Genomic DNA, 23797 nt, shown 5'->3' on the forward strand with positions numbered 1-23797 from the left:
TCAACATCAATATATAGTTTTTATCTTTGTATTGTTAAAGATACTCAAATTTTAGTATTCAATGTTAACTATTTTTTCTTTTTTCTTTTTTTGGAAAAGAAGGGACGAAGCCCCTAGACGTCTTTTTCCTTCTATACATATAGATATCGAAAATCGAATATTTTAACAAATGTAGGGAATAAATGGATACTTTGAAAATTAGGAAAAATATAATGTATTTCTCCAAAAATATAATGATAGACGAAATATAAAAGATATTTTCTCATGATAAAATGATTGGTGATGATTTATAAGAAAAATGCATAAAAAAATAAACAAACTTTCAATTGAACCATACATGAGACCATAAAATTAAACATTCATGTTTATGCGATATGTATTTAGATCTAACCCAATTTTAAAAATTAGTTTAAATATTGTAAAATACTACAATTTTTTAAACACCAAGAATGTATTTATTATCATATACAATTTTTCTTTTCCAAGTGAGCAAATTACATGGGGCTGTTTGTAGAAGGGGCAATGAAGATAGCAGGGATCCAGGGTGAAAAACAATGTTTATAGGTATTGGATGACTCAAAATATCAAATGAGATATCATATAATGGGATGCAGGGTGAAAAACAATGTTTATAGGTAATGGATGAGTCAAAATATCAAATGAGATATCATATAATGATACTAATAAAAAATAAGATTTTGAGGTTGATAATAATATTAAAGATTTAGATATGATTATTAGTCAGATAGAGATTAATTCAGTTGGTTAACTAGAATGTGTGAATTATTATAATTTTTTTATATTATTTTTTATTTTTATAGGTAAAAAATGATGATTATTATAGGTTAATAATGGAGATGGAGAAGGTTGTGAAAGTGAGAAGGTGTTGGAATAATTATAAAGGGTTTTCTTGATATAATAAACTTTAGCATGAAGAATATAAAACAGTGATGAGGTTGGTAACTGTGATTTTGGTGATCTTCAAGTGGCATATTTGTTTTCCTCTTGGCGCTATAATGGCTTTTGTGTATGCAAAAACAAAGTTATTAAAAGTTGCAAGGGTGAAAAAGTATAATTGAAATTAATATGCATGATTGAAATAAAAACAAACATTATAACACATATCGTACCAATTTTATCTTAAAAAATGATATCATGCACTTTTGAGAGTGTTTGCTTAGGTCTTCACATGTTTCGATTAAATTAATATATTATTAAATTATTAATTTTTAAACTAAGATATAGTATAATTTTTGCTGACATATATATTATAATATTGTGTGCTGGCACAATAGTTACCAAACTCTTAAAACACCCCAAGGTCTTAGGTTAAGGTTTTCTCAAGCACCGTTTTAAAAAAAATTTATCGCAGGTGCAAAATATTTTACCGCGTAGATTGTTAAAAAGTCCATGATAATATTATTATTATTATTATTAATAGTATTTTTTTTTGTTAATAGTCGGATTTTACAACTATGATTTAGGGTTATTATTACATTTTTCAAACCCTTCACAGCAACGAAAGAAACCGTTGGCACTTGACAAAAGTGCAAATTCGTAAATCTCCCAATTAAATCACATGGTTGGGTCTCCCTCGTGGTAACATCTTTCTTTTTCCTTTTCCATGTATGCCCATGAATAAAGTGTCGAGGACAAATTAGTTTGTTGAGTTTGATTAATTGCTCTGAACTTTTCAACTCCACCTTAAGCTTTCTTAAGTTCCATTTATCATCTTTAATTAACTAATTTCCCATCCAAACAAAAAAAAAAAACTTTAATAATCATTTCCTTAAAAAAAATCTAATCCTTTCGGGTAGTTATCGGACGAACCCAACACTTATGTGATCAATCATCCTCCAGCTGGTCTTCTTTCCCTTGCATAAAAAAATAATCCTCCAGCCGGTCGATAGATTCAAGCTCTATGGTCTTTTACCTTTAAAATATGTTATCAAATACACTTTTCTATTTTCTTTACATTGTGAATTTAATTTTCATATACTATGTAAGGATTTTTATATTAAATGCATAAATAATGTACAAAAATTCTATATCATCATCAAAACATTGACTTGTAATTTAACCAAAACTTGTCAATTTTGAATTAATCGTTTTTAAAGGTATATGTAAGATGGTTTTTAGTTTTTTTTTTCCGAGGCGATGATTTTTAGTTAGTTGATGGTATATATATATATATTTTTTATAAATTTAAAAATTTAATACAATCTTATGCGGATGACTGGTATTTTTTTAAAAAAAAAATTGGTGTTTGAAAATATTTGTGAATTTTGGTGGCAGGGGGTGGTACATTTGGTCGTGGGTTATAAGGCAGTAATTAGGCTGAATGGAATATTAATCCACAACTCATAACATGAGAAGAAAAAAAAAATACAATAGCATTACTATTATCATGAGTTGAATGCTTATGGATTATAAGAGAAGGGTCAGCGGGCTGAATGGGTGGTCATGAACAAGAGTCAGCACTCTAGTTCACTTTTGTTCTCTGTAATCATGATACACCCGAACTTGTCAATACATAGAAATGAGTCCACGAATTTCTTGAACAACCTTCCTTTTTTAGTGAAAAAGTTATTAGATAGTATTGTCATAATCTCTATTAATGCTTACATGACACATAGTTAAATATTTATTCATTTTTAAAACATGTAAATGTGATGTAGAGATTTAACGAAAATATCAACGGCCAGTGATGCCCCAATCCCACGGTCTCGTGGGCTTGATAAAATTATTATCAACTTCCCACAGCAAACGACTACACAAAATTATGATAAAATATTTATAAGAATTAAAATATTTTTTATGAGTTTTTTTTTTTTAAAGATAATGTTTTAGGAGTTGCTATCTGCCTATCATTCCAAATTGTACTACATGTCTTATCCTAATTTTATACGTTGAACATTTAGTTTTATGTTTTATTCCTTTTAAATATACTTCTTCATAATTTGAATTTGAATTTTGATTTGATTTAATAATGACCAGCATTTTTTTTCTCTATCATCTCAAATCACTTTGCTTTTTATCTTTATCTATATCTGTGTAGTTGCTTTTTTATTAATCACTTATCTCTTTCTCCCTCTCTTTTTTTTTTAAGAAACTTATCTCTTTCAAATAATCATGCTTTCCCATATTTATTTATAGATTGAATTTTAATATTTTTTAAAAATTATCAATAAATAAATATAGACCTTTATCACAATATGAATTACCTATCATAAATTTAAAATAAAATTTAAATACTTAAAATATTTGTTATACATTTTAGCTATATAAAAAAATATTTATCTCACAGTTTAAAATATTAGTATAAATGTGATTGAAGAAATGTGTAATATGAAAGCACTGAGAAAATTTCCTTACAAAGCCATGCCAAAACACCGTAAGCTTCATGAAGTTTTTGTTGGGCTTTAGCTATATATATCCTGTGACTGTTGCTTAAGCTTCATGCACCTTCTTGCCACAATCCAGCGGAACCTGACTCCTGCAGGATAAATTAAACTGTAAAGGAATCCAGATTTTATTTTATTATTGATGGTGAGACACGACAATATTGTCATTTCCACCTCAGGCTCATGCATATATACCCTCCCTGAACGATTAATTATCCATTTACATTTATCTCGAGCACATCAATTTATCAAGAGCAAACGTTACTTAAAACAACAGTAATTATCACTAATTTCTCGGGAAACCAATATTTTATTATCTTTCAATTTAAGAAAATTGAAACAACCAAATTGATATGACATGATTAGTTGATTACACACAGTTTCTTTATTTATTTTTTTTGCAACGTTTTGAGAGTTAAACTACACGTGCGCATCAACCTGAGATTCCCTTGTCCCTCCTTCGATAAATAACATCAGAACCATTCATATTTCATCAGTGTTTTTCTCTTCTCCAAATTCCAATCCTTCAATTCAATAATTTAGTAAAAATGTTGTCTTCTCTGCTGAACCCTTCCTTCACCACCACCCTTCCAATCCATTCAATTTTAATCCCTAATAACCGCCGCGCCTCCACCGTAGTATCATGCACCTCCTCACACCTCACCACCAACAACCACTCCCATGTTTCTTCGCCGCCGAACATCAAGGACGAGGCCCGCCGCCGCCCCGCGGCGGAGAACGACTTCACGGCGAAGTACGTCCCCTTCAACGCCGGCTTCGACTCGCCGGAAACCTACTCGCTCGACGAAATCGTGTACCGCAGCCGTTCCGGCGGACTCCTCGACGTGCAGCATGACATGGAGGCTTTAGGGCGCTTCGACGGCGCGTACTGGCGCGCGCTGTTCGACTCGCGCGTGGGGAAGACGACGTGGCCGTACGGGTCCGGCGTGTGGAGCAAGAAGGAGTGGGTCCTACCAGAAATAGACCCTGACGACATCGTTTCCGCCTTCGAAGGCAACTCGAATCTCTTCTGGGCGGAACGCTTCGGGAAACAGTTCGTGGGAATGAACGATTTGTGGGTGAAGCACTGCGGAATCAGCCACACCGGAAGCTTCAAGGATCTCGGCATGACCGTTCTCGTCAGCCAGGTCAACCGCCTCCGCAAAATGAACCGCCCCGTCGTCGGCGTCGGCTGCGCCTCCACCGGCGATACTTCCGCCGCGCTCTCCGCCTACTGCGCTTCCGCCGGAATCCCCTCCATCGTCTTCCTCCCCGCCAACAAGATCTCCACCGCGCAACTAATCCAACCGGTTTCAAACGGCTCTTTAGTCTTAAGCATCAACACCGATTTTGACGGCTGCATGAAGCTGATTCGTGAAATCACCGCCGAATTACCCATCTATTTGGCGAATTCGTTGAACAGTTTGCGTCTGGAGGGTCAAAAAACCGCTGCAATTGAGATTCTGCAGCAGTTCAACTGGGAGGTGCCGGATTGGGTTATTGTACCCGGGGGCAATCTGGGAAATATTTATGCTTTTTACAAGGGTTTTAAGATGTGCAAGGAATTAGGGCTTGTGGAGAGGATTCCAAGGCTAGTGTGTGCTCAGGCTGCGAATGCAAACCCTTTGTATTTGCACTACAAGAATGGGTTTAAGGATTTTAACGCTGTGAAGGCTGAGACTACTTTTGCTTCTGCTATTCAGATAGGGGATCCTGTTTCAATTGACAGGGCAGTGCATGCTCTGAGGAACACGGAGGGGATCGTGGAGGAGGCAACAGAGGAGGAGCTGATGGATGCAATGGTGCAGGCTGATTCCACTGGAATGTTCATATGTCCACACACTGGGGTGGCTCTGGCGGCGCTTATTAAGCTGAGGAATCGTGGGGTTATCGGTGCCGGTGAGAGGGTTGTGGTGGTGAGCACTGCACATGGATTGAAGTTTGCACAGAGCAAGATTGATTATCATTCTGGGCTCATTCCTGGAATGGGCCGCTATGCTAACCCGCTGGTTTCGGTTAAGGCGGATTTTGGATCGGTCATGGATGTTCTCAAGGATTTCTTGCACAACAAGTCCCCCGACTTTAACAAGTCTTGACGGTTGCCAAGTAAGTTTTAGTTCGGGGTTTTTTCTGATTAAGATGTTTTTAACATGTTTGTGTTCACTTTCGGTCGTTATTATTGGATTTGTAAGATTTGGTCCAAGTATTCGAGGGTTTTGATTTCAACAACATGCTTCTGGTGACGCAATGCATATTTTCGTGCATAACATCATTGTCGAAGATGGATCTCGATCGATGAATACTTGTGTGGCAAGTAAATGAGAAGAAAAATAGTGCTACTTGTACAAGAGATTTTTAAATGTTTTATTTTCAAGTGTAATCACATCGAATAAATCTTGAATTGGAGCTATTAATGTAGCTTAGCGTTGCATGAAATGAACAATTGAGATTGAAGTTTAAGATTTTATGCAACGGATTTTTTGTTCATGTTTCTCACTATCCCATCTCATGCTCTGGCTAGTTCTTTCTTTTTGTGTTTTACCAGAAACGATCTTCTGCTGAAAAACCGGGGACATTGATATGTGATCATCTCCATATTAGAAATATCTACTTTTTCTCTTCTTGTCATATCATATCCAAGGTGTCTATCTATCTTTTTCCTTTTTAGTTTCTTATACAGCTCATACACCATCACGCAGCAATGCTATTATTGACAATTTTTAATTTGCAAAAAATCTTGATTATGTTGAAGTCAAACATAATTATTTCTTTAACAATACAATGAGGTGGAAGATTTCATAGTTTTGTTTTTCTTTTTGCTACGAACTTTTGAATATAAAATTTTCCATCGTATACTGTTTGATTTGCTTCAATTTAAACTAAGTTTAAAAAACAAAAATTATTCGTAACCATTTTTGTAATGATCACACAAACATACAACGTTCTCATTGTGACAATTAGCAGGAGATTTGATGCTTTTTCCATACGGCTTTACAACCACTAGCAAACCAAATACAATATAGTTAAGTAATACGCTGTCGGATGCCAATTTTGCTGTGCACGGTAGCCCGAAAGCATCGTCTTCCATGTCAACGATTAACTGTATATTTTTTGCAAAACCAACCTTGCTTCTATGGAAACTAAGTTTCAAGGAGGTAATGTTATGATTGTTCATGCTTATAGAGAAGACAATAGATGTGCTGATGCCTTAGCCAATTTTACTTGGGATATGGAATTGAAGTTTATAAATTTTGAGCATCCACTTGCGTTTGTAAACCATTTGCTAAATTTTGATGTAATGGGAATTATCATCCCAAGATTTAGTTTTGGACATTTTACTCCCGGATAATACCCAAAGAAAGAACCAAGTTTCAAGGCAATTTTCATGCGCAAACATATTTTTGAAAATAAGTAAACATGTAACGAAAATAAGTTTACTTTTTCAAACTGAGTTTGGACGCTCCCAAACTAAAAACCAAACATAGCCTAAAAATGCAAGTTTTTGTTTTTGTTAGAAGATAGTATCTTTTATCTCGAGAAATTAATCTCTAATTTTTGAAGGAACTTAAAACCAAGGAATTAATCTGTTTTTCAGCTTAAAATATCAACCCCCCACAAAAAAAAAAAAAAAAAATTGCCTAATATATGATACTACCTTGCGGATTTTGCCGGCTGTTTTTGTGTCAAGATAAACTTGGTTGGGCCATGCATCCAGGATCACATCTATTTTTGCTCGTTATCTAACATGGTAATTGGCTATAAATTATGACGGGGAACAAATCATGCATAAATGATACAGAATCAAAACACGGATACAGCATGTACAACCATGCATTTTCTTCAATTCAAAATCAATTTGTAGACAAAAGAGTAAATAACATTCCACAAAGAGTACAAATACAGCACACAATATCTAAATCAGGAATAATCATACAGTGATATGCTCTTGTCATCTGATACACTAGCAAGTCGACCACCTCGCACATCACTCCCTCCAGGTGGTCTAAATGCGACTCCCCATACCTGGTCTGAATGATTGCTCATTGTCTGCACAGATGCCCTCATGTTAAGATCCCATAGCCTTACAGATCTATCACTTGAACCTGTAGCAATGGCTGCCCCATCTGGGCTCACGTCCACACACAGTACCCAACTAGCATGACCTGACATGGTCCCAATTAAAGCTTTTCCCTCAGCATCATACATGTGGACGTTTCCATCATCCGAAGCTGTAAACAGCAGCCTTGGATCATAAGGAGAATAAACAAGAGATCGCACAGGCATGAAGTGACCTTCAAGGTGATGCAGAAATTTGGCGCGGGGCACATCAAAAACTGAAATGGTGCCATCCATTGAACCACAAGCAAGTCGTTTCCCATCAGGACTCCACGCAACTGATAGCACAAATTTCTTGCTGCCACTTTTGTCTGTGGGCTTCTGTCCTTCTGGACGAGGAATTGACAGAGTGGCAACAAGTTCCCATGAGGAAGTGTCCCAAAGCTTGACAGATGCACTACCTCCGCCAGCAACTGCTAGAATGGCACCCTGAAGGGAGCGAACTTTGGTTGATTAAATACTTTAAGTATGATAAAAAAAGGATAAAATTAAAGACTAAGGATGAAATGCTCATTTGCCCCAGAATCACAAGGCATCAAGGCAATGGGTGATTTCTACCGCACTGCAAAATCATAGTGGAACAAGTACAGTTTCCATAGAAGGGCACATACTAACAGTGAGTCAACAGAACAAGCAAATAAATAGTTTTAGTAGTTTGATGAGTACGAGTTTAGTAAGTCCCTTTATACAATAATGAGTTATATGGGGATTGAGATTTCATGCTTATAGTTTAATTTCATACATCCTTTAAGAATGTTGATGAAAAATATGTGGATGAGTTTTCTAATAATTTTTTCACATAAAACTCATCCCTGAATTTTTCACCCCACTTTTAATGCTTGTAAAAACAGACCCTTGGTAAACATCGAAGAATATTTTACATGACCATAGACTCAAACATTTGCAAGCATCAAAGCAATTGCGATCATCCATATTACACAAACTTTGCACCATAGAATATGATAGTAGTCAACAGAAAAAAGGGCAAGAGAACTGAAGATATAATTATATAACCACAGAAGAGAAACACAGAACAAACCTTTAGTTAGTACAATTATAAGTTAACCAATCAAATTCATGAGATGTTGAACTTAAGCACACAAAATTGCCAATGCACGAGTACCGACAAAAACAATGAAAGAGTCAATTTCAACACTTGTTGCTATCTCAAGAAAAAGAGAAAAGATAATTAGCACAAAACATCAGTTACGAAATAAAACGAATATAAAAACCTACAGAGATTTCATTGTAAGTGAATTTTTCCTACTTCAGCCGGCATGTACCGATGTGCTTGGTTGGACAAAAAACCGTTTTGTTGTCGTTTTTCATATAAATTTCTTTGTACTAAATAGCTCTTATCATTATGCAAGAAAAATTAATAAAACTTCAGCCAGCATGTATGGTTGTGCTTGGTAAGTCAAAAAACCGTTTTGTCGTTTTTCATATAAATTTCTTTGTACTAAATAGCTCTTATGCAAGAAAAATTAATAAAACAGGCTTTCACACAAGGGCAAATTCTACTTGTTTTGAACTTTAATAAGCCCATTCCCACAAAATATCTTAAAAAGTGGCAGTGTAGGAAGCAAAACCTCTTGAGAAAACTGGATGCATTTGCAGAAGAATGAAATATTATTGATCATAAGTTTCAGCTTTCAACAATCATTGGTAACAAACATGTTACAAATTGCAACAAGCATTTAGAATGTAAATAATAAAATTTGAGCCCTGATCTAGCACACAGGTTTTTTACCTAGCCTGACCTAGGGTTCACGAAACATGTATTTTCAAGAACCATGTTTCTTCAATCTTAAAAAAACACAAAATTTTGCACTTGTCCACCATCTTTAACATCAGAATTATCACCACATGTAGCACAGCATTTACATACACAACAGGTTTCCTAAGAATGGTTGATGAATTTTCAGTTTTTCACTGTTTTAGGTTTTCGCATTAGCACAATCGTTAAGTGTTACGAATAAGGCACGTGGTTGTTTGAAACAATTGCATGAGGTAAAGAGAGGAAAAACCCCAATCCTAATTATACCTTGGGATCGAAGCGCATTTGCCAAACTTCAGAGGGAGGAGCCTCGAGGGTGGCGATGGTGGCGTTGGAATCGACATCGAAGACGCGGACGAAGCTGTCGAGGGAGGAGGAGGCGGCGACAGAGCCGAGGGGGTGGGCGGCGACGGAGGCGACGCCGAGGCAGTGGCCGGTGTTGGTGCGGTCCAAAACGAGGTCGTCGGAGCGCCAGAGCCTGACGGTCTCGTCGAGGGAACCGGTTAGGAGGAGCGGTGGTCGGTTGGCGGTTGCGGGTACCCAGGTGACCGCCCACACGGAATCATCGTGCGCGTTCTCCACCGATTTCAGTCCACCCAGCTTCATTCTTAATGGTCTTGTACTCAACTCTGCTCTTTCCTTTTACTTCAACTTTGCTTGACTCTGATGGGCCTTACTCTTGTAGCTGCCAGGCCCATTCACATTACCTTTTATAAATTGAATATTTCCTTTTTCTGTCTGTGTCGGAGATTAAAAGATGTCTCCCAATCCAGTAAGTTTGTTATAGATTAAACGATGTTGGCCCAATTCTTTGGGTTCTTTGTTTCGATATTAGGAAATAGGAAATAGGAATTAAGACTACAACCTAAATTTCTAAATAACATACTCTGTTTTGAGTAAAATATTATGCCTTAATTGGGTTTTGTTTGCATGTATATTTGGATATTGACAGTTCATATTCACAATTTACCCGACTAAGAGAATACAAAGGTTCTTCTTGGTCCATTCTAGCTGATCTGATACAATGGTCCCAACTCCCATGGAACTAAACAAATCCGACAAGTCCACCTAAAAATTATTTGAACACTTGAATTATCGAATATAAAATATTAATAATTAAATAGAATATATGGACATTGTAAAAAAAATTATATTTTTAATTATTAATTTTTATAACAACAATTTTAATATTCATATTTAAATTGATTTTTAATTAGTTTATAGTACACATATTTTTCTAGTACTAAGTTATTTAATCACAAATTATCTTATTTAGTAAATTTATTGATTTTTATAATAATTATTTTAAAATTTATCCTAAACTGATTTCTAATATTTTTCGTACAATGACGAAAATAAACACAAGAAAGACTAAATATCAAAGGCCAGATTAGATGAACAAAATATAATTATATTGATTTCTAATTGGTTGTTAATACAAAAACTTTTACATTTTATCGTGCATAAAAAATAAACTCAAAATATTGATAGAATTTAATTTTTATATATTATTTGTAGAAAAAAAATTTACACTTTCAATCAATTAAAAGTCACTCTGTATAGGTAAAAAATTAGGAATTTACAGAGTATGGTAAACTTTTTTTTTTTTTTTTTTTTATAATTTCTGGTCCTCAAGATGTTAAAATAATAAACGCAAATTGATTGGAGGTAGGGCACAGAGGAAGGGTACGTTTATAATTGGAGCGAAACAAAAAACCCTAGCCTGCTCTGGCTTAAACCCAAAAGTTGCAGAGTCCTCACTCTTTCTGGGTAGCAAGTAGCAACGCAAACTCAGATATGGTTTGGTTTCAATGCGAAGATTGCGGAGACAACCTCAAAAAGCCCAAGTTGTCTAGTCACTTCCGAACTTGCTCTGCCTACAAAGTTCTCATTCAATCCCACTTTTTCATTAATTTTCCTTCACAACATGTTGCGAATTGCTTGCGATGCTCATTTTTTTCTGTCGATTTATTTATGTTATGCAGTTGTCGTGCATTGACTGTGGGGAAATATTTGGGCGTGATACCGTTCAGGATCACACGCAGTGTATCACAGAAGCGGTGGGTCTTTCATTCTCACTTTCTTCTTCTTATTGTTGTTGTCACGCAGTTGAGACTTTTAATCTATCCATTTCTACTAATGGCCAGAAATGTTTTTCTGATACCTCAGTTTTATTAATCAAATTTATCTAAAGTGAGGACAATGTGCACTTATGCACTCTCCTTATTGGCTTATTACTTTAGAGGAGCCAAATTTGTATTCCTATTGTTTACATTTTTTGGCAGCATGTTGGATTTGCATACATGTCTTAAAAATATATATATCTCATTTGCTCCACCTCCTACTTTTTCTTTGATTTCCAGGAGAAATATGGACCAAAAGGCCAAGGAAAAACTTTTAACGTTGCAACTGCCAAGCCTAATAAGGATAGCAAGCAAAGGCCTGAAGTTGATATTAATGTGGGGTTATCTGATCGGCCTCCTTGGTTCTGTAGGTATATAACCTATATCTATATTGGATACAATTTCTATTTTCTATTACCATGGTAGTCACTAGTTGTTAGTCAGTGTATTTATAGTACAGAGTAAATGTTGATCAAGATCCTGCATTATATGTTTTAAATAAAAGGCCACAAGAGAGAAAGATAATTATCAATTTATTATGGTGTTAGAATCCAATTGCAGGGTATGGGACTTGAGTCCCACATTGTAAAAGTATGGGATTCTAGTCTGTGGTTTATAAGGTCTTGGGCTCTCCAACTACAATAGCTAGCTGCCTAGCTTTTGTAGTGTGGTTTTTCCAAGGTTCTTGTTCTTATCACATGGCTTACATATACTGTTTGGATGGGATTTAGACTTCTAAGTTCTTACTCCTTGCATTTGAATTGCCTTATTATGTCTTATGGGTTCGTTGTATCATCGAGGCCATAAGTTTAAACCGTTTTTCTTATTATTATTTTATCTTTATGTAATGTAAATAACGGATGTAAGGGCACTAAATTTTAATGTGCCTTTTGTTACTGAAGTATGCAAAGGTAAGGATGACAATGGGTAAAATACTACAAACCTGGCCTTATACCCGTGTAGATGCAGCAATTTCAATACCTGTACCCCTATTTGTTGGGTACTGATATACGTTAGATTGTGATTAATAGAAGTAGTCTCAACAGACAAAAATGACTATCCAAGAGTCTGAGACACACTTTAGAAAGTATGTTATATTGTAGTTGAAGTTTGAATTTGTGAGGAAAATGTCACTCACTGACAACTTGCTTTATTGCTTTCAAATAACATATATATAGAGTACAAAAGAGTAGGAGAGGGACAGCTATTCACAATGACACAATACTGTTGTCCTTTGAATAAAGCTGAATTACAATAGCAACCACACACAAAACTACACACACATTTAACACTCCCCCTCAAGCTGGAGCATACAAATCATATGCACCAAGCTTGGAACATATAGACTGAATCCTAGTTCCTCTTAAGGACTTAGTTAAAATATCTGCTGGCTGATCATTAGAATTAATGAACTCAATGAACTCAGTGATAATCTCCTTGGACAATAGTTTCTCCCGAATGAAATGACAATCAATCTCTATGTGCTTAGTCCTCTCATGGAAGACCGGATTTGAGGCAATGTGAAGAGCAGCTTGATTATCACAGTATAACTTCATTTGCACCACTTCACAAAATCTCAACTCTTGGAGAAATTGTTTAATCCACATAAGTTCACATGTAACCATAGTCATAGATCGATATTCAGCCTCTACATTGGATCGAGTAACAACAGTTTGTTTCTTGCTTTTCCAAGAAATAATATTCCCTCCAATGAAGACACAATATCTTGATGTAGATCTCCTATCCATGGGACAACCAACCCAATCTGCATCACAATATCCAGATACTTGTGTGTTACCCTTGTCTTCATACAACAATCCTTGTCCAGGAGCTCTCTTTACGTATCTAAGAATACGCATAACGACATTCCAATGATCAACATGAGGATTTTGCATAAATTGGCTAACCATTCCAACAACAAAGGAAATATCAGGTCTTGTAATGGTGAAATAAATGAGTTTTCACACAAGTCTCCTATATCTCTCGGGGTCAGGATAAACTTCACTTTGATCTGCCATGAGCTTCAGATTTGGATCCATAGGGCTATCAATAGGTCTACAATTTTGCATGCCTGTTTCCTCCAGAATATCAAGAGCATACTTCCTCTGAGAGATCACAACACCATCTCCTGATTGAGCCACCTCAACACCAAGGAAATACTTCAGATATCCCAGGTCTTTGGTTTGGGAATGATTGAATAAGTGCTCTTTTAGCTGGACAATCTTAGTAGCATCATTTTCTGTAATCACTATATCATCAACATAGACCATTAGATAAACACACTTTCCAGGGGATGTATGACAGTAAAAAACAGAGTGATCAGCTTCACTTCGTTTCAGCCCAAAAAGTTGTACAATATGACTAAATTTACCAAACCAAGCTCGAGGAGATTGCTTCAACCCATAGAGAGATCGGTGTAGCTTACACACAAGACCAAGATCATACTTCCCCTGAGCAACAAACCCAGGAGATTGCTCCATATAAATTTCCTCCTTAAGATCACCATGAAGGAAGACATTTTTAATGTCAAGTTGATGGAGGGGCCAATGACGCATGGCAGGCATAACAAGAAACAAACGAACTGAGGTGATTTTAGCTACAAGAGAAAAAGTATCACAATAATCAAGGCTATATACCTGAGTGTAGCCTTTAGCTACTAACCGAGCCTTAAGCCGATCAACCTCACCATTGGGCCCGACCTTAACAGTATAGACCCATCTACAACCCACAATTTTCTTGCCAGGAGGAAGAGGAACAAGTTCCCAAGTACCATTATTTTCAAGAGCCTGCATCTCATCAATCATAGCTTATCGCCGGCCAGGATGATCAAGTGCCTCATGAATATTAGAAGGAACAGTAAGCGAAGACAATGAGGAAACAAAGGAAAAATATGACAGAGACAAATGGTGATAACTCAAGAAGTTATAAATAGGATGAGGATTATGAGTAGATCGAGTATCTTTCTTGATGGGAATGGGCCAATTTGAATCAGAGTGATGAGAAGAAGTTGAAGAAGAAGGATCCATGGTTTGAGGATCGGTTGGAGGAAGATGAGAATCACGAGGAGAAGATTCAAGCACTGTAGAACCAACTTGCTGTATCTTGTGTTGATATGTAATAAGAGGTGGAGGAGCAACTTCAGTTGAATTTGGTGGAGAAGATGAGACTCCACTAACATTTTGGTCGGAGTTACCTAGTGGACAAGGAGAAGGAACTGGAAGGACTTGCTGGAGAGAAGGAGAGTAGTCCATGGAGGGTGAGAAGAAGGGTGTATCTTCAAAAAAGGTTACATCTGCAGACATATAATATCGTCTTATGGTTGGAGAGTAGCATTTGTAACCCTTTTGAAGACGAGAATAACCCAAAAAGACACATTTGATGGCCTTAGCAAAAAGTTTGTCCAAACCAGGAAAGAGATCATGGACAAAACAAGTACAACCAAACACTCTAGGAGAAACATGAAATAATGGAGTGAGGAATTTGGTTTTCAAGAGAAGAAGAAGACATCCTGTTTATTAAGAAACAAGCAGTAAGCATTGCATCTCCCCAATGGTGTGTAGGAACATTGGAGTTTAACATTAGGGAACGTGCAGTTTCAAGAAGATGACGATTCTTTCTTTCTGCTATGCCATTTTGTTGTGATGTATGAGGACATGTGGACTGATGTAGAATACCTTTTGAAGATAAGAAAGAGGATAGATCATGAGAGAAATACTCGTTAGCATTATCACTTTTGAAAATCTTAATAGTTTTTTCAAATTGGTTCTCAATCTCATTAAAGAAAGACATGAATATAGGCAAAAGTTCAGATTTGTCTTTCATTAAATAATCGTTTCACCCCTTCCACTGCGGCCTCCTCTATTGTTACGACCTCTTCCTCTTCCACGAGGTGCAACCATGGCTGATGTCTCCACAACATCAGCTAGATTTTCATCTTTCAACACATGAGGCACACGAAGAAGTCTAGTGATGAGAGAGTCCATTGACGGAACTTGGTCTCCAGCAAGAACTTGATCATGCACATGATCAAAATCTGAGTGTAGGCTCCTCAAGATAAGAACCATGTAAAACTTGTCCAGCTTCTTATTCACTTCCTCCAACGAATCAGCCACAAGAAACCTCTTCAGCTTTTCCACTGCTGCTCAAGCTTTACCTATATGTGCAATCATGTCATGGCTGGTTTGCTTGAGAGTCGTAACTTTCATGGTTGCATCAAACAGGCTTTGAATATCATTGGCAAAAATCTCTTGGTCCTTCTTCCATAAAGAGCAACATGTTTTGAATGATCTAAGGATTTCCAAAACATCTGGCTCAACCGATTGCCATAACACAACACAGAGTTGAAAATCAAGCTTTTCCCACTCAAGTCTCTTGTCGTTTGGAACAGCATTAGCACCTTTCTCCAAGTGGTCATGATATCCTTGACCGAGAAACCACAACTCCACTGAAGCAAACCAAGACAAATAATTCTTCCAGTTGAGTTTTGCAGTTGTGATGGTTAGAGTTCTAGAGAAAGAAAATACAGGACTAGCAGAAGCCATTTTTGATAAAAAAAAAAGGAAACCCTAACGAAGAAGAAAAGGGAAACGCAAGGGCTGGAACAAACAACTTGCCAAAACCAAAAGACAAGGCGTGAAACGTGTTCAGGAGAAGACGACAAAGCTGTTGGAATAGGTCCGGTGAACTTCCGGTGACATGAGGGCGACGCGTGGCCTTCACGCGCCAAATCTGGCGTGAGACTGTGTGCTGCACGTGACGGCACGTGGAAGGGAGTTTGGCCACGCGACTTCCAGAGAACCCGCTCTGATACCAAGTTGAAGTTTGAATTTGTGAGGAAAATGTCACTCACTGACAACTTGCTTTATTGCTTTCAAAAAACATATATATATAGAGTACAAAAGATTAGGAGAGGGACAGCTGTTCACAATGACACAATACTGCTGTCCTCTGAATAAAGCTGAATTACAATAGCAACCACACACAAAACTACACACACATTTAACAATTGTAAAAGGTGGGGACCAATTGTGCTTGGCGATTGTGCCTGGAATCTTCACCAAGAAAGATATTTTCTTATATTTTGTGTCACCCTTATGGTTTTTTCTGATTTATTATGCTCTATTTATTTGTGGCTTTGCAGTCTCTGCAATACGAAAGCTACAAGTAAGCAAACACTTCTTCTCCATGCGGATGGAAAGAAACACAGGGCAAAGGCTAGAGCATTCCATGCTTCAAAGCAACCACCAGTCGAGGCAGACAAATCTGCCACTGATGCAAAGGTTGCTGTGGAGATTGCTCCTAATGATGAGGTGAGAGATGACAAAATTGGAGAGCTGCCAAAACTGCAAGAATCTTCTAAACAAAATAACTCAAAACCAGGGAATGAAATTTCATCAGCAAAGAAAAAGAGGAAACTTGAAGCATTGGAGGATGACCTTATTAAGAAAACCAAGAATGACACTTCAGTTGACATGGGAAATGGAGAAGTAATTCAGGGTGAAGAGAGCAATTTCAAGAAAGAAGGGAGTGCTGTCAAAAATAAAATTAAATGGAAGAAGTTCATTAAATCAGCCTTGAAATCTGTATGTGTTTTGAATTTCAGAATGACATCCTTTCTTGTTTTGTGCTTGATTTATGTGATGTTATATTGATCTTATCTGTATACTATGAGCATAGGATGGATAGAATCAATGGATTTTAAGGTGGACTTAACTAGAGCTACAATAGCATCTATGATGAGCTTGGTCAAAATTTGTATTTTTGAATGTTGGTCTGTACATCTAATTTCCTTATGTGCTTATTTTTATGTTTGTGGCAGCATCCTGATGGAATTTTGAAGATGAAGAAACTGAGAAAAGTTGTCCTCAAAGCACTGCAGGAATCTGGCATTGCAGTGGATGATGAAGCTGAATTGAGTGAGGCGCTTGAGCAGAAGGTAAACCAATCTAATGGATTATGTTTTTGTTAATTTGTCCTTTAAAAATAAATAAATATTGGTTTCCTTATGAAAAAATTGTGTGGACAGATCAATTCCAGCTCCAGATTTGCAGTTGAGAACAAGTATGTGCGACTGCTGGCCAAAGATTGAACACTCTAGTTAGAGTTCTTTTGACTTGAAATCCATGCAATTTTTCATAATTCTCTTGTTGCTTGGTAGACAATTCATTCATACAAAAAATTCCCCATATAGAAAGTTTGTGAACGAATACTTCATTGTTGCTTTGCGCAAAAACATTCAATTATTATCTTGTAGAAAAACCAAAGAAAATATCATCAGGGAGATCCGTTTGGTTATTATGTTGAATTACAAGCAATGAGTTGTAGAATCTGCAGTACGTGGTTCTGAAATCTTATGTGACCTTATTCTCCTATGTGACCTCTTTTAGACGAGTTTAATAATCAAGTTTTACTTTTCAATATGTACTTTTTAACCGAGGGAAGTAAGTTTCATTTAAATCAAGGATGTTTATACTAACTTCCCTGGAGGTTAGTAGTATTTTACACCTAGATCCTGCTTGATTTGAGAATTATGTTTACACATTTTACCTATTATTCTTACGTTTTAACATATTTATTTCGTTAAAATAAGTTATAGACCAAAAAGTTTCATGTTTTGCGGCTTCACATGACCGGTCCTTATATGTACAGTATGAAATTATTAGCAGTGTATTATTTACCTGAGGCTAGTTTTCTACATTTGAGCCTCGCACCTTTCATATCTAGGAGAAATAATCGCACTTCAGCATACCAAGGGTAAAAATAAAATAAAATTAATAGTGATTTTGGGAAATTCATAAACACTCATCAAAAGGTTTCTTTTTGAGTATACATCAGTTCAGAAAATAAACAAATAAGGGATATGACGCATTATCTTCTCTCAACTTATGGTATAGACGACAGATTTCATGCTGTGAATTACTTCACCAGCAATATATGCAAGCCTTTTCCCATCTATTTGAAGTTCTTATATACATATGTCCAATTGTTTCTAATATCCCGCCAGAATTGATTCCAAATGCTTTTGCTTCTCAATTTTCACCTTTGCACGTGAATTAGAAATAGAGGTACCGCAACACAAGAATTACTCCAATTATCAGCGACGTTACAGAACACACTAATGCCTGCAAGTTGATCACCATATCCAATTTAAACATCACTCAAGCTAAGTGATATACAATTATTCATAATGTCTGCAATGCAGAAAACGAACTTGCACAGCATCATGCTCGATCAAGTTATAGGTTGTTTGGTTTACATTTTTCTTAGCACGGCCTATGTCAGAAGTTGAAATGATATGTTGTGGCATGAATCCCAACTTGTGCACTTGAATTTTTATAAAAGTTCTATTCCATCTAACTTTTTCAAAAGTTGAGGTGATAAATTGATTTTAACTTACAAAAGAAACTCAATACATTTTAACTTGATCCAAGCTGAGCTAGGTATTAAGTACTGGCCTCTGCTCAAACGAATCCTATTTGACAGCAGATTTTATTTCATGCACAACCTTGTTTACATATGAAAGTGTATGCATGAGCAAACAGACACACACAGATAGACCAAACGAGCAAAGAGAAAGAGGAGGGAGATTACAGCAATTGCAGAGGCTCCCAGCCCTGCTCGCTCCCTAGGATCCTTCCGATAGTGATTTCCAAAATAGAGAATTGTAGCATAGAACCACATAGGAGGGCATAGAAATCCAAAAAGAAATCTGCAATTTAATGAACAGCTGAGACAAGATGAAAAAATTGGGGAAGATAGTTGATTAAAATTACTTACGAGAACCATCCGATTCCACATCCAAAACATGGAAGGGGCTTATCATAAACTCCCATTTGGAAGTCCTCTGGGTCTCTAATTAAGGCATACTTTCCCTTTCCACGGCCAGTTGTATCTGTTGATTGTCCTGCCACAGCCATACAATTTGTTAACATTTTGACGTTGAGATCAAGAGACAACTGTGAAAAAAAGAAACTTTGATTTGTGCCTGTTATCCCCAACCCTGTTCTTGACCTTGTTTTTCAAGGAGGAGCTGCTTGGACAAAATTTATGCATATTTGTCATGGTACATAGAATAGTACATTCTTTAAACTCTTGTAAAGGGACAACTAGACCTTGAGATCAAACTCAAGGACAAAGGGTAAGGTTCTGAAAGAAATCATCTATGATTCTATATAAATATAATGGAAATAGAAATCAAGTGTCATTGAAAACGTGATGCAGAAAAAAACAGTTGCATCCATCAATTATGCAAAGAGGAGCTCGTTCTTTATGATGTAACAGTTGTGAAGGGAAAGGGAGAAAGCAACACAAACAAAAAAATAGCCTCCAAATTTGTTAAATTTTGAACAATAGATGTACTAAAGTAAGATATACTATTCAGCAACATATATCCCTGGCAGCATCCCCTCCCTCCCTATATAAAAAACAAATGGAGGGTGATACAAGTCCATTGGTGCCATCATCATACTAATCCTTGTGTACCAACAGATCCAATTTGGCAATAAGTTTTGACAATAGTAAAATCATGAAAAATTAAATTATAATATAATACTTGGAAACAAATAGTCAAATTATATATTTTGAATTCCAGTATATGGACATATCATTAAATTTGTTACCTCTTGAATAGTTCCGAGCAGATGGCCTTAAAAGATCATGATGCTTATCAGAGACTGATCTCACCAACTCCACATTGGTTCGCAAATCAACAGTCTCTTCCACCCTAGCATCTGCAACAACAGAGGAAATCTCATTTCATGGCAAGCAAGTGCATTCAATTGCATTGTTCCTTGTTGAGTTTCAAATTCACCTACTTATATCATGAATGCAGTTATATTCTACAAGCATATTAACATGCTAAACAGAGGTGGCAAAGCTTGTTCCTATGAAAAACCATGTTTTCCTTGATAATTTTATTTAGGTTTAAACAAGATTTTGATCCCCACAGTTTTCATTCATTTAGGTCTTAGTCCTTGTATATATACATCTATATATTCTTTATTGGGATATAGTTCCTATTTCCAACCGTGAACGTTTTGGTCCCTTAGGGGCTGGTATGTTAATAAGTTAAAACTGAAAAGGATCAATCTATCACTGAAAATAGGGATCGGGACCTTAATGAGTAGAAAATTACAAGGTCTAAAATCCAAATGAGTGGAAAATATAGGGAACAATATGTTAACGACATGGACTAAAATCCCACATGAGTGAACACATAGGAACTAAAACCTAAAAGAGATACTCAAATTGGTGAAAGCTCGGGGACTACAATCAACCTTAAACCTCTAATTTATGTTGGTGCATGCATATTATAATCTGATGACAGAATGCATGTCCTCTCTCCATGAAAAATTATTAGATGGAGGTTAATTCTCACAATTTGGTCATAAGAAACAAAATATATTATGAAACTCTTCCATTCTTTTGGTAGTTTATTCATAGCTTGTTAAATGTCAATCGTAATGATATTGTAATTCTAACTGTGACATTTAGAACCAAAAAACATAATAGCTCAATTATCCAAACAATTATAAACTATGTGATAAGGCTGGGAATCAAGTAGACTGGAGCCAACTAACATATTATTCAATAAAACTGTTTGGACTTTGGATAAATTCTTGTACCGACTTATGTGATAACTTAGAAGGATAAGTATCTGTGTAATAGACAAGTCATGAAGGATGTTGTGCATATAGGAAAAAAGAGATAGATAATGAAGTAACACTTACAATCAAGTAAGCATATGCAATTGTACTTATGTCCAAGGGATTTTGTTGGTTAATAATAAGAAAAATGTTATAGTACCTTTATCCATGGATTGTGGAGTTAGTTTTCACTCTCAGGTCTCCAGCAATTCAAACAATACTCAAAATCCCTGTTTGGAGAAATCCATCATGTTAGATAAAAAAAATGACTTGTGAGACTAGCCTCTTTCCACTTACAAACAGATAAATCAAAAGAATATTTCAACAAACTTGCCACTCACAAATCAGAACAGGGAAACAAGGCCTCCCATATTCTGAGAAATATTTGATGTTTTCCACACAAAAAAAAAAAGATACATAATCTCTTCAGTTTTCAGTAATTCTGCGAAATTGGGAAATTCTACTTTGTTCTTGGTTCCCAGTAGAAGCATGTATGAGACCTAAGCATTCGAATCAACACATTGGAATTTTAATTCATGCAGACAATTCATGTATAGAACATGCCAAAAAGGGTGATGGGCAACAATCAAAGAAAGGGAAATATCTGAATCTACCCAAATCATCATCAAGAAAAAGAAAAACTTGGATCAAGGAAATGAAAACCAAAAAATAGAGAAACTTTATCTGCATCCGAAGGAAAACTGGAATACCCATTTAGAAAAAAGAAACGGAGAATTAAAGAATCGACAGAGAAATTGAGAAAATTAAAGAGAAACTGGCCTTTGAAGGAGTCCTACTGGTTGGTCAGATTCAGAAGGAAGAAAGGAACATAAAACAGTAGTAATTAAAAAAGAGAGTGTCTTTGTATTTGCATTTGATGGGTATTGAACAAGAAAAGTTGCTGCAGCTGCTTCTTTTCTAATTCATGTGTTCGTGGCGCAACACCCTCCTTCTCCTTCTCCTCCTTCCACATTCAACAATTCGAAGCTTGACTATGCTGTGTACTTGTGTGTCTTTTCCTCTATGGGTCTTAAGTTAATAACTTAATATGAACAGGATAATAACAAATTAGAGAAATAAATAAATAAATAAATAAATGATGCTTTGTAAATTGTAATAATTGGAATTGTAGTTGCGGGTTAAGGCAACTTTAAAAAAACATATCAATTATTGGAAAATATTTTAGACATCTTTTTAATTAATAGTTACTCTTATTATGTACCTAAATTTCTACAAAATGATGATGATGAGGTTTCGGTTATTTATGCAGATTCTTTGGCTGCTTTCGCGTGTTTTCCTCTGGCCTTTGTCTTGTGTACGCATTCTTTAATTTTGTATGGTTTTATTATTTAAAAATTTAAATATTACTACTATCAATAATAATATATATAATTATTTTTATTTTTCATTTTACCTTCTTTATATTTTATATATGTCTCAAAAATACTTTTTAAAATAAGAGGTTTATTATTATTATTATTATTATTATTATTATTATTTACATAATTTTTTTAAAATCGCATGCAAAGAAGACAAATTATTGAACAAAATTAGTGTTGACCATTAAGCCCTGCGTTCACTCGTTTTTCTGCATAAAAATAGTGTCTTTTGGTTGGTCTGTGTCTGGGGCTGGCTTAGTGGTTATGACTTATGAAATTATATTTGTTTGCTCTCGCATCATGTATTACAAATCTAAATATATAAAAAAATGATATTAAATATTCTTTCGAGGAAAACAAAATTGAATGGCCTGAAATGTTTCTTCCTAAAGTAAACTGCGAATATGTCACCTAACAGTTATGAACTTTAAACAAAATATATTACACTCAGCTTTACTTATTACACAAGTGTATCATTCATTTATTGAAATAATAAATTGTGTAAAAGTCACCACATCAATGGGCTACCAAACAAGATTCGTATGACAAAAACAATAGTCATTCTGTATGTTTTCTTTTGAAAAAAAAAAATTGTAATTAACTGTATATAAGTTGTTTTTTTACAACTATTTTAATTAGACACTATGATATGCAAGTAGAACTAATGATGGATATATCATACAATTAACAAACAAACAAATGCAATGACGGAGGGTTTGGCTATTCCATATCAATTACGTATTACTTTGGAAATCTCTCAGTTTTTCCTCCCCCTGCGGTTAAAATACTTCAGAAATGAGACCTGGGCTAGGGCTAGCTATTACAAGCTCATCATCTATCAGTGGTGGTGGTTACTGGTTACTAATGGCTTACACATTCCAGTGGTGGTGGTTACTAGTTACTCTTGCATTAATTTTTCAGACACATGTACCAATTAATCATGTTAGAGGTAATGCAGATCGATGCTTATTAGAGGTTATAGAAAATCAATAAGTCTGATAGAAAATCATGTGAGAAACTGTTGCTATTCCAAATGAATTATAAAATATCGGAGAACAGTTGTTAAAAGTATTTATTAAAAATAATCATATAAAAATAAAAAATAATTATTAACATTTGTTTTAAGTAATTAAAATAATAAATAAAACATATTTATATTGAAATATGAGTAAAGAGTTGACTTTTACACTAACAAATGTAAAAGATGTTTTCATTATCAACCAATTAAAAGTTTCATAATTGTTATATACGACAATTTTGTAAATTTTTACTCTAACATTTTAAAAACCGTTTCTAATTTTCACAACATTAGAAATGGTTTTTATGCATGACACCAATAATCAAAATTATAAAT

General features: G+C 35.5%; 4 protein-coding genes across 4 annotated transcripts; 2 read left to right on the forward strand and 2 right to left on the reverse strand.

Annotated features, from left to right (window-relative positions):
* Positions 1 to 3860: 3860 nt before the first annotated feature.
* LOC114393075 (threonine synthase 1, chloroplastic-like) lies at positions 3861 to 5999 on the forward strand. Its single transcript, XM_028354336.1, has 2 exons — positions 3861 to 5510; positions 5597 to 5999. The coding sequence occupies exon 1, from the start codon at positions 3953 to 3955 to the stop codon at positions 5498 to 5500; it is 1548 nt and encodes a 515-aa protein (XP_028210137.1). The 5' UTR covers positions 3861 to 3952; the 3' UTR covers positions 5501 to 5510; positions 5597 to 5999.
* A 1171-nt stretch (positions 6000 to 7170) lies between these two features.
* LOC114393959 (WD repeat-containing protein VIP3-like) lies at positions 7171 to 9958 on the reverse strand. The gene is made up of 2 exons (XM_028355478.1): positions 9565 to 9958; positions 7171 to 7949 (listed from the first exon to the last, which is right to left on the reverse strand). The coding sequence occupies exons 1-2, from the start codon at positions 9901 to 9903 to the stop codon at positions 7323 to 7325; spliced, it is 966 nt and encodes a 321-aa protein (XP_028211279.1). The 5' UTR covers positions 9904 to 9958; the 3' UTR covers positions 7171 to 7322.
* Positions 9959 to 10963: 1005 nt separating this feature from the next.
* Positions 10964 to 17839, forward strand: LOC114393409 (UBP1-associated proteins 1C-like). The gene is made up of 6 exons (XM_028354751.1): positions 10964 to 11181; positions 11283 to 11357; positions 11661 to 11791; positions 16561 to 17002; positions 17239 to 17355; positions 17446 to 17839. The coding sequence occupies exons 1-6, from the start codon at positions 11095 to 11097 to the stop codon at positions 17506 to 17508; spliced, it is 915 nt and encodes a 304-aa protein (XP_028210552.1). The 5' UTR covers positions 10964 to 11094; the 3' UTR covers positions 17509 to 17839.
* Positions 17840 to 18174: 335 nt separating this feature from the next.
* On the reverse strand, positions 18175 to 22220 carry LOC114393410. Its single transcript, XM_028354752.1, has 6 exons — positions 21845 to 22220; positions 21225 to 21294; positions 20039 to 20149; positions 19197 to 19323; positions 19011 to 19128; positions 18175 to 18541 (listed from the first exon to the last, which is right to left on the reverse strand). Exons 2-6 carry the CDS (start codon positions 21232 to 21234, stop codon positions 18473 to 18475), a joined length of 435 nt encoding a protein of 144 aa, XP_028210553.1. The 5' UTR covers positions 21235 to 21294; positions 21845 to 22220; the 3' UTR covers positions 18175 to 18472.
* Positions 22221 to 23797: the final 1577 nt, after the last annotated feature.

Source organism: Glycine soja, chromosome 17 (assembly GCF_004193775.1).
Source record: "Glycine soja cultivar W05 chromosome 17, ASM419377v2, whole genome shotgun sequence".
In the NCBI taxonomy this organism is placed as follows: Eukaryota; Viridiplantae; Streptophyta; class Magnoliopsida; order Fabales; family Fabaceae; genus Glycine; species Glycine soja.

Coding starts and splice junctions, on each gene's coding strand:
- LOC114393075 (XM_028354336.1), top strand. CDS start 3,953: ATGTTGTCTTCTCTGCTGAACCCTTCCTTCACCACCACCCTTCCAATC.
- LOC114393959 (XM_028355478.1), bottom strand. CDS start 9,903: ATGAAGCTGGGTGGACTGAAATCGGTGGAGAACGCGCACGATGATTCC. Junction 7,950..9,564: donor AAATGCGCTTCGATCCCAAG/GTATAATTAGGA, acceptor CGCTCCCTTCAG/GGTGCCATTCTAGCAGTTGC.
- LOC114393409 (XM_028354751.1), top strand. CDS start 11,095: ATGGTTTGGTTTCAATGCGAAGATTGCGGAGACAACCTCAAAAAGCCC. Junction 11,182..11,282: donor GAACTTGCTCTGCCTACAAA/GTTCTCATTCAA, acceptor TATGTTATGCAG/TTGTCGTGCATTGACTGTGG. Junction 17,356..17,445: donor GTGAGGCGCTTGAGCAGAAG/GTAAACCAATCT, acceptor TTGTGTGGACAG/ATCAATTCCAGCTCCAGATT.
- LOC114393410 (XM_028354752.1), bottom strand. Junction 19,324..20,038: donor TGCTCGGAACTATTCAAGAG/GTAACAAATTTA, acceptor TGGCTGTGGCAG/GACAATCAACAGATACAACT. Junction 18,542..19,010: donor TGGGAGCCTCTGCAATTGCT/GTAATCTCCCTC, acceptor ATCAACTTGCAG/GCATTAGTGTGTTCTGTAAC.